Source organism: Aegilops tauschii, chromosome 7 (genome assembly GCF_002575655.3).
Source record: "Aegilops tauschii subsp. strangulata cultivar AL8/78 chromosome 7, Aet v6.0, whole genome shotgun sequence".
Taxonomy (NCBI): domain Eukaryota; kingdom Viridiplantae; phylum Streptophyta; class Magnoliopsida; order Poales; family Poaceae; genus Aegilops; species Aegilops tauschii.
The window spans coordinates 40,978,764-40,999,909 of record NC_053041.3 but is presented as its reverse complement, the minus strand read 5'-3'; the positions used below and the strand labels follow the sequence as shown (position 1 = coordinate 40,999,909).

The 21,146-nt window shown below is 44.1% G+C and overlaps 1 protein-coding gene and 1 long non-coding RNA gene across 4 annotated transcripts; both read left to right on the top strand.

The window, feature by feature from the left end:
• The first annotated feature begins 8,370 nt into the window (after positions 1-8,370).
• LOC123495152 (uncharacterized) lies at positions 8,371-11,457 on the top strand. The gene is made up of 2 exons (XR_006667317.2): positions 8,371-8,729; positions 8,869-11,457. It is a non-coding gene; the product is annotated as an uncharacterized lncRNA (long non-coding RNA).
• A 3,596-nt stretch (positions 11,458-15,053) lies between these two features.
• On the top strand, positions 15,054-18,983 carry LOC120968518 (uncharacterized). 3 transcript variants are annotated; one of them, XR_005763045.3, is made up of 5 exons: positions 15,054-15,229; positions 16,274-16,324; positions 16,608-16,700; positions 16,887-16,968; positions 18,678-18,983. XR_005763045.3 is itself a non-coding variant. In XM_040395393.3 (5 exons), exons 1-5 carry the CDS (start codon positions 16,103-16,105, stop codon positions 18,695-18,697), a joined length of 318 nt encoding a protein of 105 aa, XP_040251327.1. In that variant the 5' UTR covers positions 15,882-16,102; the 3' UTR covers positions 18,698-18,983. The 3 variants fall into 3 exon arrangements, 2 of the variants coding, with proteins under 2 accessions (XP_040251327.1, XP_040251326.1); XM_040395393.3 differs by lacking the exon at positions 15,054-15,229 and adding an exon at positions 15,882-16,186 and having other exon boundaries at positions 16,887-16,956; XM_040395392.3 differs by lacking the exon at positions 15,054-15,229 and adding an exon at positions 15,882-16,186.
• Positions 18,984-21,146: the final 2,163 nt, after the last annotated feature.

Sequence of the window (21,146 nt, the reverse complement as noted above, 5' to 3'; positions counted from 1 at the left end):
CCGGGACTAAAGGCTTTGCTATATAAGTCCACACTTAGGAAATTTTCGACATACCTCGCCAGTTGCCCCCAACGCCGCCAGGCTGCCCGTGCTCGCCGTCGCCGCCCGCTCCTCATCGCCGTCGCCCCGCGCCCTTGCCTCGACGGATCGCCGCCCGGTGCTCGTCGCCGTCGCCCTGCCCCCACGCGCCGCCCCGCCTCGTGCTCCCCTGCTCGCGCGCGCCGCCTCGGCGCCCCGAGCCCCCCTGCCCGGCCCGCGCGTGCTCGCCGGCGCCCTCGCCGCCCCCGCCCTGTCCCGGCCCCGTGCGCCGGCGCCCTCGCCGCCCCCGCCCCCGCCGTCGCCATCGTCCTAGCCGCCCCCGCTGTGAGAGCCGCCGCCCCGGCTCTGTTTTTTTATTTTTATTAGTTTAATTTTTTTGTTCATATGTGATGTATATGTGTATGTGGCTATAATGTATATGTGAACAAAAAAAAATTGTATGTATGTAGATGTTCAAAATGTATGAATATATATGTCAAAAATGTTTTTTTGTTCATAGAAAGTTTTTTGTTCATATATAGAAAGTTGTTATATATGACAATGGATATATATTCGATATATATGAGAAATGATGATCCACATGGAAAAGTTTTATATATGCAAAAGTTACAATTTTAGAAAAAATTTACATATCTAGCTAGGAAGGGAAGAAGAAGAAAAAGAAGGATAGGAAAGAAGAAAATAAGAATAGGAAAGAAAGAAGAAGAGGAGAGGAAGAAGAGGAGATATAAATAAGAAGAGGAAAAAAGAAGAAAAAGAAGAGGAGAAGAAGAAAGGAATAGAGGAGAAGAAGAAAAAATAGAAAAAAAATTATATTTTTTCTTCTTCTCCTCTATTCCTTTCTTCTTCTCCTCTTTTTTTTCTTCTTTTTTTTCTTCTTTTTTTTTCTTCAATCCTCTCCTCTATTCCTTTCTTCTTCTCTCCTCTTTTTATTTCTTCTTCGTTTTCTTATGTTTTATCGGGTCTGTCGTCGTCGATATATACCCCTCCCGATAACTTCAACACGAGGGGGGATAACTTCAACACGAGGGGGGTCGATATACCCCCTCCCCGATAACATTATTTTCCCGTGTATATATGTCGTCGTTGTCGATATAACCCCCTCCTGATAACTTTAACACGTGGGGGGTCGATATACCCCCTCCCCGATAACATTATTTTCCCGTGTATGTATGTTGTCGTTGTCGATATTACCCCCTCCCGATAACTTCAACACGAGGGGGGGGGGTCGATATACCCCCTCCTCGATAACATTATTTCCCCGTGTATGTATGTCGTCGTTGTCGATATAAAACCCCCTCCCGATAACTTCAACACGTGGGGGGGGGGGTCGATATATACCCCCTCCCCGATAACATTATTTTCCCGTGTATGTATGTCGTCGTCGATATATATAACTCCCTCCCAGATAACTTCGACATGATGGACGGTCGATATGTATACCCCCTCTCGATCGTGATAACTTATACCACGGGAGCACCCCCCGGCCCTCTCGCTCGACCAAAACTCTCGAGGACACCCAAACCCTAGAAAAAAACGATGTCGGTCTCCTACCCCCTCCCGCCGCGCCCCTACCCTTGAAGCGTTGCCTAGGCCACCCTAAACCCGGAATAAGCTAGGTCTACGTTTGCACTAATATATCCACCTGCTGTCATGTTTGTGTAATAATTGCCATGTTGTAATATTTGCAGAAACAATGGAGCACGGACGAGATGAGCAAGCAAAAGAGGTGTTGGGGGGCATAATCTTAGCCGGAGGTGATATCTTGTCGTATCTTAATGACAATGATGGTCTGGAAGAACAGGGTGAAGAAGCAGGCTGCGGTGATCGAAGAGTGGAGGAGGAAAGACATGATTATGATGGCTCCGGTGACCCAATGCTGGTGCAAGAAGGAGCCCGTGGTGACGGCTCCGGTGACCGAACAGAGTCCGGCCAGGTAAATATATTAGTTAAGCCTGTGCTGACTAGCTAATTGATGCATTAATTGTTTTGGTATGTACACATATTAATTAACACTCGTCTTTCTTCTTTTTTCTAGCCCTCCGGATCGAGCACAACCGCGGTAAAGAGACGAGGCCCGAAGAGAAAGTTGCGCTCGGATGAAAGGTTTGAGATCACAGCAATCGCGCGCGACGGCCAACCGATTGAACCCCTCCGGACAAAGGATGCTTTTGCTGCTCAGTGCGGGGTTCTAGTTAGGGACAAGATCCCGATCAGCATCCACCAATGGTATAAGCCTAAGAAGGAAGACCCTGAGGTGTCTTATGTCAATGATATGCAGAAAGATGATCTTTGGACTGAGCTGAAGGCAAATTTCACCCTACCGCCAGAGGAGGATCCGGAGAAGCCAGTTAAAGAGAAATTAATCAAGTCTCATGCTCTTAAGAAGATGGCAGACCTATTCAGGAGGTGGAAGAATGAGCTGAAAACGTTTGTCGACAAAGAAGAGACACCTGAATTCATTGGCCGGTATGAGAAGATCAGAGATCACTGGCCCGCATTTGTGGCCCACAAGACATCGGAAAAGAGTAAGAAGATGTCGGCGACAAACAAGATGAATGCTGCGAAGAAGAAGCTTCACCATCGCACGGGGTCAGGTGGCTACCTCAAAGCCCGGCCTAAGTGGGCCAAGTCTGAGAGGGATCTGCTTGATAAAGGGATCAAACCACAGACAATGAACTGGCCAGACCGTTGCCGGACTTGGTTCTTCGGGGCTGGAGGAACCTTGGACCCTGTATCAGGGAGGTGTCGTTGGACGGACGAGCAACTTGCAATACCCGTCAAGAAGATTCAGCACTATATCGATGCAGCGCAGCAAGGGACGTTCGTTCCAGACAGAGAGAACGACGAGCTCACAATGGCCCTCGGGAATCCTGAGCACCCTGGACGGACACGAGGCACGCCAGGCTCCGTTCCGTGGAAGGCTGGTTTTCCGGACGTGGGCGGTTACAAAACCCAGGAGAGGAGGAAAAAAGTGGAGCAGATCCAAATTCAGCGTCTGCACGAAAGGGTTCAAGTGCTAGAGGAACGAGACAGCAATAGAGATGCCGAAACTGCCCCCAAAGCTACACCGCCATCTCAGCGTAGAAGCAGCGTGGCTTCCACCGAGCTGCCTCAGCTGGAGCATGCGGCTACTCCTAGCTACCCCGTGGATGCTATCACGGAGTCTCAACATTGCCACCTTATGGCGGAATGGCAGAACTTGAAAGTCAAGGCGGCTGTTGGCTCTGTTTTACCTACTGAACCCGGTGCAACCTACCACTGCCGGCCGATTCCTGAAGGATATGCTAGGGTGATGGTGGATGAAATAACGGAGGGATTTGAGGACCTCCAGCTTGACCACCCTACCGGTGAAGGGGAGACTCGGCTGGGTTTAGCTCTGAAGACTCCATGCCTATGGCGGAAGGAGCTCATCAAGCTTCCGAACTGGACGGCTCCGGCGAGTAAGGGCACTCCGCCTCCTCCTCCGGTGAGTGATCAGGGCACTCAGCCTCCTTCTCCGGCGCGTGGCGGCACTCCGCCTCCTTCTCCGCCAGCGCCGGCGCGCCAGAGCAGCCAGCCTCCTCCTTCTCCGCCTCGTCAGCAAGGGCGGAAGAGACCTGCCGCTGCTGCGGCTGCTCCGGCGCGTCGTAGTCCTTCTCCTCCGCCTCGTAAGCAAGGAAAGAAGACAGCCGCAGCTGCTCCGTCTGCTCTGCCGGCGTCTAGCAGTACAGCTGCCAGAGGCGGGAGGCAATACAGATTCGGTACTTCTCTGAAGACTCCAGAGAAGTTACCATATGAGAGGACTGAGGAGGAGAACGCGAAGATCGTGCGAGCCGAAGTGAAGAACTTCTTTGAAGGGGACAAAGCAAAGAAACATCCACCTCCGGAGGAGAAGGTAGATCCGGTGAAAGCAAAGCGCACTCTGACTGCCCTGACAAAACCACCAAAGTCTCCGCCAAAAGGCAACTATGAGCGCGTTCTTGCAAAGGCATATGCCGAAGCGGAGCGGTCGGGAAGTACTGTCAGTGATAAAAGGATGAAAGAACGACGAGCTGGGAAAAAAATTGCCCAGCTCGGCGAACAAGAGAACCAATCGTGCCCCCTGCTCAAGCTGTCAAAAGACATCGTCGCTAATGATCCGGGTATGGTGCCCGGTTATACCGATCTTGGAGATTACCTGCCCGACGATGTACATTATGAAATCATGGAGGTGGACGAACACAAATACCATTACGGGAAGCCTCTCGTCAAAGATGTCAAATCTCTAAGCACGATGATGCGAAGACTACATGATTGGTACATGAAAACCTGCAGAGAGTCTGATGGGATGAGTACTTTAACGCTGAGAGTTAAACCGGAGCATGACCTCGTTGGAATTGAACTGCTAAATGTTCCATTTGAGGATTTCTTCCAGTTTTACCATCTAATGTCCCTCGATAAAACAACGATCACTTGCTACTGTCTGTAAGTAGTAGTACTTCTGTCATTAAGTCTCTCTATATAGGTCAGCTCTTTCATTGCATGTATTTATACTTATCCTCACTATATTATGCAGATTGAAGATCGCCGAATTGAAGAAAAGACAAATCGGTGATATTGGGTTCATTAACACAAATCTCATAGATGCAACTCAGGTTAAATTTCATGCCAAAGAAGCCGAGGCCAACTTGCTACAATCGTTGGTAATAAATCAAAACAAAGATATAATACTCTTTCCTTACAACTTCAAGTGAGTGTTACTGTCTTCTGCATATTCGGTTTCCCTTTATTAGTCCAGGTTATGGTAATGTAATTGATGACTTATGCATGCATGCGCAGCTTCCACTATATTCTCCTAGAGATTAAGCTTGAGCCGGGAGTAGTAACCGTCTTAGACTCGAGACGAAAAGATCCCCAGGACTATGCGAACATGACTCAAATGCTCCAGAAGTAAGTTAAATCGATCATTATCCACCATATCAGCAACTTTGTTCATTTCCTGATATCAAGTAATTGTTTTCTTTGTCTGGCAGGGTTTGAAAAAAATTCACCTCAAAAGCCCCGGGACTGCCGAACCAGCTGCAATTTAGACACCCAAAAGTAAGTACTATAGTAGCATGTTCCGCGCATCTCCTAGTGATTCAAGCGCTAGTTTCATCAATACCATTTAGCATGCTTGCTTATCAGTTTGATTGACCTCTATTTCTTGTAAAGTGGTTGTGGCAGCAACCCGGGAATAATTACTGTGGATACTACATTTGCGAGTCCATCCGCTACCATACCTGTGAGCGGGGCTACACTGAAGAACAATATGAAGTGCGTAAGCAATAATATTCACAATTTTATTTTATTACCATCATTTGTGTTGAGTTTCATTTATTCATATATATATGTATTGACCCCCTTCTTCAAATTAGATTTTTCGGAAGCGGGATGAACTCCTAGCACCAGCTCGTATGCGAGGAATTCAAGAGGAATTGGCGGCATTCTTCCTTGACCACGTGATCGCTGAAAACGGAGAATACTATGTGGACCCTGTGTTCCTACAATATAATTAGGAGATTGTATTATAAGAGATAATTATTGTATATATGTAGCCGGTAGTGTCGGATAGATATACGAGAACTTGTTGTTCGACCAATATCTCGGAGAAGGAGAGGTGGTCGATATCACTTCTCTCTGTATGCATATATATATGTTCATGACGATCTTCTATTTCCTTCATTTGATTACTAGCTAGCGTGTCTACTCCTCTCCATACGTATATAGTACGTAGCGTCGACAAAGCACGGAGATAAGAGAGGACACTTCTCTCTATTAATTAGCTAGCTAACACAATATATGAAACACCTAAATTAACCCCTCAAAACCCCTAAACCACCCCCTTTCAAAAGAACAAAAACCTCAGCTCCTGCCAGGTGCTGACGCGTGGATGCCTATTGGTCCCGGTTGGTGGCACCAACCGGGACCAAAGGCCCTCCTGCCTGGGCTCCCCGCACCGGCCACGTGGACGGCCTTTAGTCCCGGTTCGTGTAAGAACCGGGACTAAAGGGCTAGGGCATTAGTAACGACCCTTTAGTCCCAGTTCCAGAACCGGGACTAAAGGCCCTTATGAACCGGGGTAAAAGCCCCTTTTCCTACTAGTGACTTATCTCCTACTCTCTCCGACCCCGAGGACAGAACATTTCCGTCGGGCTTTCTTCTATCTATGTTTTGTAACTTATCTGTTGGCCAAATACACTATTTAATTTCGAAGGAAATATCATTTGCATAAAGGATTGGTAAAGCTCCCGTGGGCTCTTCCTAGCCAAGGACTAAGTCATAACCAACATATTCTTCGTAGTCATCTATCGGTGGTCCAACAACTTCATATCAGTACCTACTTCCTAGGTCTTCCCGTTTATAAGAACAAGTCCCCATTAAAGATAAGATGAATGATACATGTGTCACTTCGCTTCTCTCCCTTAGAGTTTGCAGACCCATTTTACCCATGATTTTGTTTTATCCCTACACATCAGAAATTGAAACATTATTGTCATAGGCATAGAAGGCACCAGGAATCATCCTTAGAGCTTTGTTGGCTAACTAGGTGAATTGTCTGCCACAGTGTTACACATTACAGATTCAAATTTTGTTTGTTCAGACATATAAGGCACCGGGAATCAGCAACAGATTACCAAAAGTACAACACGTACTACCGATCGATGTCGACCTACCTCTCCGTCCGCTTGATCGCTCTGTTCACCAGATCGCTTCAGTTGTGTTATACATTCATGATTTGACTGCTTCTTCCGTTTGGAACAAATTGTTGCTTCAGTTGTCCTATACATTCATTATGTTTGGAACAAAATTATTTTTAGCTCCTGCAAATTTTCCATGCCTTGAGCACTTGATTGCTAGCAATGGCACTATAGCAGTACCACAAAGCCATCAAAGTTTGAACTACAGATTCTAAAATCCCTTAACATAGCAGTTTTTTTTCTCTTCATGCCATTTTATATTCCTGATAATCAAAGAGGCCCTTGTTGTTTGCAACTTTGTTTGCTTTTTACTCGCTAGTTCATAACAAAAAAATTACTCTGTTACAAAATAATTTCTTTATCTTTATTGATCGGGAGTAGTGAAAAAAACTCATATATGCCCTCCCCTCCCTCTTAACTCCGCTTCAACTACACTAAGTAGAATACTGTTTACAAATTACAACTATAATTTAACAGATAAGAGATTTACACCATTCATACCGCCTGCTTGTGTTGTAATGGAATCTCCAACATCCTGCCTCAATATGCCCACAAATGTTCGGACCGACACGGCTGGACCATTTTTTTCATCCAATGCGGTGGAGCATATGTTTGCGGAAGGACTTATCTGATTTCTTGCAACATGATGCAAAGACGTGGGAAATATGCGGGAGTTCGGACTTTTAGAGAGGAGGCATGTTCTTTAACAACACGGTCCCACCCAAACGCATCACCGCGCGTTCTCTCCAACCGTGCCTCCGATCTGGACGTCGTATTCAAGTTGGTCTAGTGCGACACAACCGCTTCAAAAGCGGCACTGCGGCCGAGAGTGCCGCTCGCGCCGCGTCCGCTCACTGTCCGCGGCGTATTCAATGCTTGCTCAGAGCATCGCAACCATACTAGGTGACGAGAAGGCTTCTTACTGCATTGAAGTTGTCTTAGAGCGACACGACCGGAGAGGGTGGCAGCCGAGAAACCCATTGTAGTGGCCCACATTAAAACATAGTTTTAAATAGCCGGCTATAGCTCCGCTATAGCCCGCTATAGTCTTTTTAGCAGGGTGCCGCTAAATGGTCGCCTTCACAAATAGCCTGCTTTAGCCCACTATAGCTTCGCTATACCCGCAGCTATTTTCCATAGCCCTATATAAAAGCACCGCAGCGGACGGCAGAAACGGCACCACCTCCCCTTCGCTTACTGCACCGCGCATGAGATCGATGCCAACGTTGAAAGCTACGCGTCATTCACGCCACCTGGGATGTATTGGGCCACAACAACCACGAGGCTGACCCGTCCACATTGATCATGGACTGTACCTCGACCGGCCGAGCCACACCTCAGCCCTATAGCCACACGCTACATCAGGAGAGCAAACGGGCAGGGCACGAACGGCCCAAGCAGAGCCCTAGCATTATCTATACTTCTATACTACTATTAAACAAGAGAACACATTCTTTTCTGTAACCACCCCGTTTAGTGTACACGGTTAATTATCACCGTCTGATTATCTAGATTAATCAAATCTAACAGACCAGATTAATCTAATGAGATCTCATTGGTGTACTTAGCGATTACAATAGGCGGACGAAAACTCTGCCGCACGACGCCTCCCACCATCGCATCCCATCCCCACAATCCCCGGCACCCGCACTGCAACTATTCCCTGCCCGGTTCTTCCCCAGGCGACAGCCCGCCGATGCCTCTCATCCCCGCACTCGTCGGCAACCCCTGCCCCACAAGGTCCTCGGCGCCCCATAGCCACCTCGCTCGCACCTCCCTGCCCTATCTCTGGCCCCGCAACTGATCCTCTGCTGCCCCACGTAGGCCGCGGCCCCCGCCGATCCTCTTCTGCCGGACACGAGAGCAGGCCGCAGCCCCAGCCGTTCCTCCTCTGCTACTTCAGGTACGCCAGCGCCGAACAGACAGCACGGCCGCCGCTGCCGCCCGCCGCTCCTCATCGTCTGCACCCATGAAGTTGCTGCAATTAAGGTGCCTTAGCGCTCTGCAGATCGAGTGATTTGTAGGATTCGAATTCATTGGATTTTTAATGGTTTCTTAGCACTCTATTTGTGAGGAAATTCATATCAATTTCTGATTAAAATTCTTGTGGTCCTCCAATCTTGGACAGGTGTCACTCCAGTAGGAGGGGCGCTAAGGAAGGCGCATCAGGCACGTTGTTGCGGCGGCCGTGAAGGCCGGAGAAGAGGTGGATGGGTTTCTCACAGTTTCTGTGGCTCGCGGTGTTCATCCGACTCTCTAGAATAACTAGAAAATGAGTTCCCACAATTCCTACATCAAAGGTTGTATCTTTCAGCACTTTGTTATTGGGCGTGCCTACTTACTAATTCTATTTGATAAGTCAACCTGGGAAACTGCGGAATGGTGCTGAATGAAGTTGTTAATATGATTTCTTTTGTGTTTGCTACTGATATATCTCTAAACTTGCATTTCTCTGCTATGTTTGTCTGTCAGAGCTGTTGCTCGATAAGGCTGACGTGCACCAATGTAAACTTCAGATTGAGCTTACAACACGGTGAGGGTTTACCTTGATTCTGCATGATGCCGGACTACCAACATTTCAGATTTCACTGCAAGCACATATTTTTCTCTGAACTTTGGAGCTGAATCAAGAGTAACCACTGAGTATTTCAGTTATTTTCCGGCGAGTCATACTACCTCAATTAAACTGCCCCAGCATCATATATTTAGGAATGGAGGTAGTACATCAGACTTAATGCAGATCGACCAGCTGAAAGTTTATTTTTATGATATGTTTATTACTTGGTGATTCCAGCTGATGTACAACAAAAATTGTGTGATCCAGCATGATGTTCTTCCTGTTCTACAGGTTCATTCTAATGATTCTTATTTGCGTTCGGTCACAGGATTGTTCCCTCCAGCTGTTCGATTTGCACATGCGACAATCGAAGTGTGCCTATGTTTGGCTGCCCCGTTCACAGATATACAGGTTGAATTCTTCGTTCTTTATTATAGGCCGGTTCATGTGCTTTGACTTGTGATCTGGGTCGGCGCATCTATTATTTTCGGTCGCAAATGTGCGCTAGCTCATGCCTCTCTTGGGTGATATAATCTTTTTGGGGTTTCTCATAAACTGCAGTGTATGTATTATGCAGATGAACAAAACCATTCAGGTTCCGCATCCACCCATCAGGTTCTCTATTATACTGCAGGAGGAAATCCTTTCTTATTGACCCTTCAAGCGGTAGTCTTTTAGAGGCAGCTTTTGTGCTTTTCCCTTCCGCTGGAACTGCATGCAGAGTTTGAGTTCATGGAGTGCCTTTGGCCTTCAGAAAGAAGAAGAATAAATGTTTCGTCGTTGATCTTTCTTATGTTTCTAGGTGCATTGTTTTAGGTTATGCCCTCATATGCAGAGATGGAAAATCACACATTTTGCATCCAGCTTTCAATGGGAATAAATTGAATTTTGTTTTGAAGCTTGCCGATGAATCAAGAATATATCTCTGAAAGCTGCTTCTTTTTTGCAAAAAAAAAAAGAAGCTGATTTAAGCATCATTGCAATTCAAAACCTACACAGTATTTATTTCTGCATTTATTTGAAGATGAGAATATACTGACTTCAATATCGAGTGTCGATCCATTGTTTTCTGCAGGTAAGTATTATTTTTTATTTCCTAAAAAGGATTTGAATATCATTTTGATCTGTTATTGACTGAGGATCAGCATCTTGTACAGTATGAATTTATGGTTCCTCCTTTTTTTATCTCGGTCCTAAAATGTACAGTATGATTTTATGGAGTGCATTATGCCAATGGATTACTGCATTTTTATGTTAGTTTTTAGACTATTTGAATGTAAGAACTATACATAATCTCTTTGACAATCTACGGCAAATCATTTTCTGCACAGAAAATTCAGTACATGCTTCTGTGAATATCTGCAATACAAGAAGCATAATTGTTCTTATATGTTGGCCTGCCGATTGGTATTGGCAGCCTTGCATGCATGTTTTTAAAATTCTTAATCCAAGCGCCACTTCTGTAGTAAATAAGCTGAACTTTGATTTAAATAACTAAATGTTGGTTTGCCGAAGTTTTCTTGTGACCGAACCACTGAATTATGGAACTTCCATTGTGCAGTTTTTACATATGGTCATGCAGTCATTTTGGCTATTTATATGTAACAACACATTGTCCAGTTTGCAAGACGTTCTGTCTATAGGTTCTTCTGTACTTATCTTGTGTTTAATAGGTTTGACTGTTGTTCCTCTACTATACAACTTCATCTTTTAGTATCGACCAATACTTCATAGTCAGTACATGGTTCTTCAATACTGTGGTAACAATTGAGGGGAATATTAGGGCTTTATGTTATCTTACCATAATATCCAATAAAAATGATTCTCTTCTTCAATACCTGTCTAACCACCTCTGACATGTTATTTGTTGGCTTAGCCTGTACTCTTTTCACAGAGAGGTGTCGAGTTGTGATGCAAGGTTTTGCCATGTTGTTGGTGAAAAGATATCGACATCGAAGACTATATACTCGGATCGCATGGCATGTTTAGGAACCATGGCTCTACTACTACTACACATCCACTAGCCATTGTAGTCATCTACTGAAATTTAGTCAAAATCGATATTTGTAAGTTGAAAATTTCTTTTTGGCGGGCTAAAAGGACGGAAGTTGTGCGGGAAGAGACTGTTGTTATTTAAAGCCAATTATTGTTGTTGAGTCACTTCCTCTTTCTCTTGCTGGTATGCGGTTATCCATATGATAACTGTTATTGAAAATGCAACTACCTACCCAAGCTCAGCAAGCATTAACTATTTTTTGTCTTCATAGTTCACTTTTAATCTTCATATTGCAGTATTTATTCAATTATTTAATTTAATGGTCACATTGCAGTATTCCTTGGAACTCTAGACTGACTTGTAGGTGAGTTAATTAGGAATCCATTTCTAATTTCTGGGATGTCCGCAAAGCAACCAAACTTGTACTGGGAGGGACATTCTTGTTGGCCTTCTATTTGAAGAAGCTCGCTATGTACACCACATGTCAGAGTGGTTGTTCCCCTACTCCATAGGGATGTGATACTCAGAGGCGTTGGTTGAGACGATGACGACGGCAAAAGAGATAGATGATTATGAGAAGTTAGACTTGTAAGAGAATAATCATATTACTAACAATAGATGTAGATCTTGAGTAGATAGAAACATTAAATAGTGATTGTAACCAAGTACTTGAACATGTTATTCAAGATTTATAGAATAAAAAGGGCACTAATGGTTTGAAACATGAATGCAATACCTTTTCTTTGGTGAAAAAATCAACTTTTTGTATACAATAATTCATTTTAAATATTTCTTGCTGCTATCATATTATCCTTTTACATACGAATTTTCACATATAATTTTCATATTAGTCTAGACGTGCGTTGCACGTGCACACTTACTAGTGTTGTAGGGTACCTACACGCATGATGCAATAGTTGGAAGGCCACCTCTGCGCTACATCTGGCACCTCTAGACATGTATGGGGACAGGCCCAGGAGGGCCGCAGCCTAAAGCTTCGATGCATCGCCCTCCGCACCACCCACGTCTCCCCAAGCTGCCTAGCACCATACGCCACCATGGGTCGTGCGACGATGTCCCTCACGAGCTCAGGGGGGGAGGCAACGGCCTAGTGTTTGCGGGAAGAGAAGGGAAAAAGAGTAGAGGGAGTGGAGAGGGAGAAAGAGGGAGGCTCCATCAGTAGTGCCCCACCACAGCCATGGGCTGCGCGGGTTTCACCCGGCTACACTGAGGTAGGAAGAGGGTGGTGGTGGAACGAGACAAAGATGCTACCCATGTCATTCGCTCAGGAGCGACACTAGGGCCAATTATTTTTTTCCTAATTAGGCAGTCTCCAACAGATGATGAAAAATTTGGTGATACAAAACAATTATAAGGTTGGAGAGAGAAATTTTGGGCACCCCGAGAGCCGTTGCTTTAACAGGTGATGTAAAAGTGGTGCCCCAAAACGATCACTTGAACGTTATTAATTTCACATTTGAAAAATTTAAACTCTAATTTAACAATAAACATTTACACCGCATAATTATACAGAACTAGGATAGACCATCACTCCTACAAACATACTACTACAGTAGATCATATAGACCATGATACCACAAATCTCGTCGAACTCCTCATCATCGCCGTTGTCGTAGTCGAGGTTGATCATCCCTAGTACTGTGGTCTGCCAAAGGGACCTGGCTCGTGGGCCGTAAAAGTCTTGACCTCCTCTGGTCATCATCCCAGCCATCCATGCCAAGCTCCTTGAAGAACGCATCGACCTCGGCCCTAATCTTGCGAGAATAAACCTCTTCCTCCTTCTGCGTGAAGAACTCTGTGTCCTTCTTCGTGAAGAACTCGACCTCTGCTGCCACCAAATCTGAATTGGCCTCGGCGAACTTCGCCATGGCCACTGCATCCCCATCATGGGCGGTGTGTTGCACCTCTAACCGGCGGTGTGCCTTCTCCTCCTTGCGGGACACGCTCTGTTGAGGAGAGGCGAGGATTGTGCCTCCTCAACTGACTCAACCTCTGTGATGTTGATTTCAAAATTGGGTGGGCCATACCTCCATGCCACGGTCTTGTATGCATGCGATGCAAAGCTTTGACATCTCAAAAGTGTCGAGCCACTTCCACTCGCCTTCACATGTGATATCCATGACGAAGTGGCCCCACGCACGGAGTCGAACGCTGAGGTATGACATGGCACTCGTGTTGGGGCGGCAGTGCAGTTGATGCCAATTGCAGGCAAATCACAGTGGAGCACCGATCGAAATTGATAGATTGGCGGCTAAATTGGGAGGCCGTTGCGGGAATCAACCCGGATTTGGTGGGCAACGAAGGTCAGTGCGGAGATTGACACTGGGGATTTTAGTGGTTTTTGGGGGGGGGGGGGGGGGGGGGGGGGGGGGATGCGCCGACTGGCTACAAAGTGGCTGCGCACAGGGGAAACTTCCGTGGGGGGCTGAGGGATCGCGTGGCGCGGCTCTGTTTTTGCTGCAGCCACTTCAAGTGCTGCAAATATGCAGCAGCGGAAAGCAATTTTTAGGCTGCCAAAATTTGGTATTCACCTGTTCAAATATTGGATATCGACGTTGGGCGCTCATGCTACATGGAACGTTGGATGCTCGTACTCCATGTAGAAGAGTCAACTTTGTGACGAGCAATGGGAACGGTCAACAAGCGATGGTCACTCACCACTTCAGGTCACTCACCACTTCACCGGTCAGCACGGCTCCCGCATCATTGCATCGTTGCAGAAAGAAACAGACTGTAGCCTCCAACTTTGCAGCTCATAAAGATCGTAAAAATCGATTTGTCTCGTCTCAATGGCACCATGATTAAATGACTAGCGGTAGTGCTTCTTTCCACGAGTGATTTTTTACTTTCGTTCTTGGTTTACTTAAACAAAATATTTTGTTGTTGTTGGTCCCCATGAACGGGCAGATTCTTCCCTACTGGTTTAGGATTTGGCCTAACAGCAGAGGAACACGCTAGAACAGACACGCTTTATACTAAATCGGATCATTCCTCAGGAGGGTCCGGGTTTTAGGCCGGGCTTGTAAAAGCCCAAAGCAAAAAACCCCAAGCCCGGGCCTGGCCTGGCCCGGCCTGAAGCACATGAACAGTGACATTTTTTTATTTAAAGTAATAATATTTAAGGTATTAAAATAATAAACTATACCTTATTTCAAATAAAATATAGATTTATGGTCATTTTGGGCTTTTTCTGGTCTTCGGGCTAGAAAATAGAGCCCAGGCCCAGCTTGGATGCTGGGCTTTCAAGCTCGGGCCTCCGGGCCGGGCTGTCCATGCACGGGTTGATCTAATTTATACTCAGGGCCGGCCTTGGTGTATGGCCCGGAGGGGCGACGGCCCAGGGGCCAGGCCGGGAGGGCCCATGATGTAGTATACATATAGTATAGCCCAGCAAAAAATAGGTAAGAAAAAAATTACGAGACAAAAGAAACGAGATTGGCTAGCACATCAGATGGCTATATAGGTAGCAACTAGTAAAAGTGCCCGTACGTTGCAACGGGGCGAACAACAAAAACTCACAAAAGTTATAATGGCCACCATAAAACAACGGATTTGCTATTTTACAGCTGAGTGTTTTGCAATTCGTCGTCATTCGAATTGTTGTCCGTCCGTTTTTGCACGGAGATTCATGCTGGTTTTGGTTTTTGTTCGGGCTCGTTTCCGGGTCCGCTTTTTTTGTCGTGCACGGTTTTCTGTCCGCCCGTTATCGCCGGCCCGGGTCTGTTTGGTTTTTGTCTTGTTTGAATTTGGGAGTGCGTGTCTTTTCCACTTTCCCCATTCTGGACGCTCTGTTTCGATAAGGTTGAGGCCGAGCTCGAGCGGCGCAGCACAGCAGGCGATTTCTCTCCGTGCATGGCGATTCTCGCCGCTTGATTTTGATTGCGGTTCCCTTTCTCTTCGATCCCCGGTGTCGCGGTTGGTTGTTCCTCTCTTCCGCTCTCTGCCGTGTGCTTTTTGCTTGTGTTTGGTTCCAGATCAGGTGAGTTCATGTCGTCCCTGCCGTCGCACGCGCTGTTGTAGTTTTAGATGCATGATGTTGTTGACTCCCTGCTGAAGGTGAAGATGCCTGATTTGTGTGTGTCCCGGAGCACCTGCTTGTAGTTGTAGATGCATGATTTTGTTGACTCCCTGCCGGAGATGGAGATGCGTGATTTGTGTGTCTCCCCAAGCACCTGTTTGTAGTTGTAGATGCATGATTTTTATGGTTGAATCCCTGCTGGAGATGGAGGTGCGTAATTTGTGCGCCCCCCCCCCCCCCCCCCCCCCTCCCCGCGCCGCTGATGTAGTTGTAGATGCGGTGGATGTTTTCCTGTCTCCTATCCACGGTTTGTTGTAGTTGGGGGGATTATGTACATGTGACCCCCATGTAGGTGCGTGATTCCGCGGATGCAATCACCACAAATGTCTCTGATGTAGTTGTAGATGCGGTGGTGTAGCTTATTCTGGACAGATGTGTCCTGCTCTCTTATGTCTTCTATTTCTCAATTGTGTCCTGTTTACATTGTAATTTTCCCAAGAATTCCCATAGTTTCTATGTGTACTTTGCAGTGTATCCCCCCCCCCCCCCCCCCCCCCCCCCCAATTTTTACAGTGTATTTTCTTGATTCAGTTATGTAATTCCTGAATTTATGGCTCTCAGTGCACCCCTAGTTTTATACTGTAATCGTCTTGCTTAGTTTATGTATTTATAATGTATTTTTTGCGCCTTTTTTGTAGTGAAATGTTCATGCTTTAGATATGTAATTATCAGGTTTAGATTTACGGATTTGCTATTTTACACTCGAATGGATGTATCTAGCACTGTTTTTGCAAGAACTTTCTGGTGATGAAGGAGGTTTTGACAAAGCTCTTTTGAAGTTCTATATGAATCAAGTGTGTTTTTCTTTCTTTGTAGTAGTTGATTTTGTTTTTGGTTATTTTCTTTTTTTTAGGTTGACCAGTGTCTTTTTGTTTTTTCAGAAAGTAAAATGCTTGAATAGGAAATTATCATCTGCTGGGAGAAGGAATGTGGTTAGTCCTCCTTGATCGTACCTAAAGTTATATCCGAGTAAAATGCTCCGTGATTTTTTTTCCTTGCATGTAAACATTTCCCATAGTATTTTTTGACTATGTAGTTCTGTACTTTTGATGTTAGTTATTATCATTTCTTTTTTGCTTGCACTTCTCAAGTTATTTTCTTTTTTTTCAGTATAAGTTATTAGTCTTTTTCAACGACTTTTTCATCTTGTTCATGTGAGTCCATTTTCTCCGTCATTTTCAGTATAAGTTATTTTATTTTTCTTTCTTTTTGTAGGAACCTCGTAATGTCTTCTTCGTCGAGGAATCCATTGTCTCCGTCTTGTACATGCGAGTCGTCTGGTTCTTTCCATTCTCCTTCATTATTGTGGTATGTTTCTTGAATTTGTTTTAGCTGCTGATGTGGTGGGATCAATATCTTCGGTCACCTGCAATTTTAGTCTCTTGTTTGAGTTTTGTTTTTCTTAAAGCTTTCATCTATGATATGTTCTTGTTTCTGAATTTTTGTGTGCTTGCATGCTCCAAATTCATGCTGTAAAAGAGGTTTGTCTCGCAGGGATTAAATTCTGCTCTGCCATCTTCGCTTGCTGTTGCTACGGCAATGCATTTCTTCCAATGTCTGCAGAGTAAGTTAAAATGTAAGCTACTGCTTTCTTTTCTCAGGTCTTATAAGAGTTCCAATGGTTGCTTACATTTCTATCTATTCTTCTGCTGTTGATATTATTTGCATTGGTGCTGGACTTTTCCTCATTAGCTTCAGTCATGCTTGTACGCCCATCTCCAAAGTGTACCTGCAAGCAATAGGGCAATTTAATTTTTATAGTTGTTCTTTACTCAGATTGGTAGCTCTATGGTAATTGAATTTGCTTTTACCTTGTATATAATGTCGGAATAGAAGAGCGGTGAATGAAAATGTGTCCTAGAACATATTTTTGTTAGCATTTTTTTATGTAACATCTTCCTATAGTTTCTACTAGTGTAACTCACATTTGGGATGAGTTCTTCCTGTGATAATCTTAGTAGGTCCTCTTCAGTTACTGTCTTCATCATGCTCCTCATCTGGCATATTTGAAAACAAAATGTCAGTATTAACAATACTGAGCAACAAACTGTTTAGATATAGATGAAATTTGTTGTGTACTTTCACTGTAGTACTTTATTTATTTTTGCTGTAAATAGTTGGGTATTCCCAGTGTAATAGCATGGGAACTATCACCGTAAATTATAGTGGACTAGCTCTGGAGTTACACTGTATTTTGCTGGGTTTTTACGGCACAAGTTCATCACTGCAAATCCTGCATTATTTTAGTGTAATTCCCTATGTCAGTGTTCTGTATTTTTCAAGGGTATTTACCATGTAGGCACTTCCACTGTAATTCTTGGGTATTACAGTGTTAGTTTTGGATCACTTACACTGTAATTTCTTGGGGCTTTACACTATAACTCTTGGTCACTTACACTGTAATTCGGTGTAAGCCCTTAGTTTTACTAGTGTTTTGTGTACTTGCAGTGTATTTACTGTGTATGTAATCTTTATTTTCTAGGGGATTTACGCTGTAAATCTTGGTCACTTGTACTGTAATTCAGCGTAAGCTCATCAGTTTTACTAGTGTAAATCAGTGAGCACTTGCAGTGTAATTACTATGTATTTAATCTGTATTTTCTAGGGGATTTACACTGTAAATCTTCGTCACTTACACAATATTTATCAGTTTTAGTAGTGTAAATTAGTGGGTACTTGTAGTGTAATTACTGTGTATGTAATCTGTATTTTCTAGGAGATTTACACTGTAAATCTTGGTCACTTACACTGTAATTCTTTGCCTACTTTCAGTGTATGTATAGTATAATTTCTAGGGGATTTTCTTGGGCGGTTACATTGTAATTCTTAGGTTTTTACAGTGTTAGTTCACCAGTTTTGCAAGTTACCTGGGTAATTGCAGTGCCATTTCCTGTGTATGTGGACTGTAATTTCTAGGGGATTTACATTTGTAATTCTTGGACTCTTGCACCGTAATTCTTGGTAATTTACAGTGTATGTTCACCAGTTTTGGGTACTTGCAGCCTTGTTTCCATTTGAAACTTTAGCACTTAATATCTGTCAATTTTGTATTGTTTCTATGCTATCAGGTGCATATTTTGTTTGTATTTGCTGTATGCTTTTTCAGAGTTTGCACTGTGATTTTCAGCTACCTCAGTTTTGTAGTGTATTTACCATGCTTTTTGGCCACTGTAATTATAGACTTCAAAGTTTCTGTAATTACAACGTTTCACAACTGCTTGCGATCACACATTCCAGAGTTTCTGTTGTTTCTAATCTAGTTTCTCTGATGATTTTCTTTTTCAGATTTTCCATGTAAGAGATGAAGCCGGTGAAGGGGTTGAAGAATTGGGGTAGGAGTAGAAGTGCTCCTGATCCCCTGATCTGGGGATCGTCTCTTGAGTGATTTTCCTATGATCTCCCCCAATGTTTGGTTGATGTTCTCTTGAGTAGAAGTGCTCCAGGTTCAGTTGAAACCGGGTCAGAGTTTAACCCGACCTGGTTTGATAGAAATACAGAACATACAGGTTGGCATCTATTTATTTGTCAGGAAATTTGAATGTTGTCGAATTGAAAAACAGTCAAATACTAAATAGACAGTCCCTAAAACAATTCGAGTTAATCAGATTGAGCCAACTAATGTAAATCCTACAAATCAAATCAATACTTAAGAATAACTCATGCAAGTAAGAGGAACCTAAGCTTAGAAAAAAAGAGGAACTTGCACACCATCCTGCCTTAATGGACGCTCCTTCTGGCGCTGCTAGTGGCCACGGCTGTGCCTCCTTGTCCTCGTGGGCAGACGTGGGGAAGGAGCAGATCCTGAGATCAAGGAGGCCGTGGACGGGAGCAGCTGCTCAAGAAAAAGAACCATCCAAAAACATTTAATATTAGTATAAAGGATGCTACAATTTTTAGAATGTTGGCAGAGGCTAGAGCTACCATCCCGACATTCTATTGCTACATATACTAATATCAACACTTCAGTATAGCAATATAACTTATGTGGCATCGCCCAAAAAATTAGTACAGCAAAAGGGCATGGAGTAAAGAAAACATGGTCCAAAATCATCTACTGGAAAAATAAATCAAAAGGACAATGTTTGTGTACCCATATGGGGATCAATGTTTTGTTTTAATGTCCTATGAAGAGGTTGTGGCTCATGCCTCATGACATTTACAAGAGGAAAATCCAGATCGTCTCTAGGTGCTAGCACTTTGCATAAGCCTACAAATCCAGTTTGGCTCCTCCAGTTAGTTCATGGTGTGCCGCCACCTGCAGAAATAAGTCAAGAGCCAGCACATCCTTCGATGCCCGGTAGTGCGCCTAGCTATACAAATTTCATATATTACATGCCAGCTTCTATACCACATCCGATGAATCAGAGAGGCGTAGTACCTTTCTAATATTTGCATACCACAATTTGGATAAGGTAAAATTTCATTTTGATAACATTTGTGATGCTGGCTCAAGTGTGTATCAACCTCATCATGGATTCCACCACAAGCTTTGAGAACGGAGAAAATTTGTCTTCCAACAACTTGGCTGGCCTTGGTTGCTCCAGACTCCACAGCCAGCCCTGCAATTTTTATTTGGCGGTGTTCATCAGTCCACAAAATAAATGGGTAATGATATGAAGGGGTAAGATGATAGCTAACCATAGTCAAGAATCTAGACTATATCGTTAAGGACCGAGGTGATTCGATGCACGGTCGTGATGACAATTGACCCTGAGAAATGATGTTGTAGTGTGTTCTGGATCAGGTTATCGGTTGCACTGTCCACCGAAGCAGTGGCTTCGTTCAGGACCAGTATCTTGGTGCGCCTAAGAATCGCCCTACCAACACAGAAGCTGACAATGGCCCATGCTCTAGTTCTGTCCATTCTCTACCACTTCGAGGGTAACTTTGAATTTCAGAAATTTCCGAAGAAACAAGACTACCAAAATATGAACTGTATGATACAATATAGAGCAGACTTGGTGAGTCAAGTTTTAGCTCCTTTCTCCGAACTTCATCTCGTAGCTGACAGTAATCCAAGGCCTGAAATGTCGAATAATATTTTTCAGATAAGTTAAGAAGATCATAGGGCCTCTGTATTTGAGAAATGCACACACCCATATTGTGAAGACATATCAAACTAAAAAACAATTGCGAGCACTTTAAAAGAGGGCCCACTGTTTCTGTTATTTTCTAATTCACCATGACCACTTTGCACACACGCAGATGTAATCAACATAACAACATCTGTATTCATCAACCTCTGAGATGGACATCAGGAGCCATATTTGTGAACTGAGATGTTAATTGTGAACCATCTCTTAAGCTTGCCTGCTGAAGTAAGCCACTGTTTTCATGTTCCAACAGGTCAAATTTTCATGCTGGTTCTAGTGATATTTTTCAGCCTGAAATTATTTGTTAACATATAGATATAAAATCATACTGATTGTACAGGAGCTAAAATATCTCAACCCCTTTTTACCGGAAATGATATGGATATCATACTCGTGTATTCAGTGATGGCCTAGTGTACACAAAAGTCAGTCACACACCAAACATTGGGAATGCATAGCCTGTTGGAGGCTCGAACATAAATAAGCTAGAACCATGTCATGTGAATTATCAATAAAAAATTACGACTCCCTTTGGCTGTTGGTACATCAGAATGCAAATTACTTATGACAATCCACTATGCAAATTACCTATGATAATAATCTGAATCAACGAAATTACACTGATGCAGAGCAACTACACTGTTTAGTCTCGAAGGACATA

Excerpts from the sequence above, each read along its gene's own strand:
- LOC120968518 (XM_040395392.3), top strand. The coding sequence starts at position 16,103 with ATGTATCTAGCACTGTTTTTGCAAGAACTTTCTGGTGATGAAGGAGGT. Across the intron at positions 16,187-16,273 it reads TGAAGTTCTATATGAATCAA|AAAGTAAAATGCTTGAATAG; the intron begins GTGTGTTTTTCT and ends TTGTTTTTTCAG. Across the intron at positions 16,969-18,677 it reads TCTGCAGAGTAAGTTAAAAT|ATTTTCCATGTAAGAGATGA; the intron begins GTAAGCTACTGC and ends TTTCTTTTTCAG.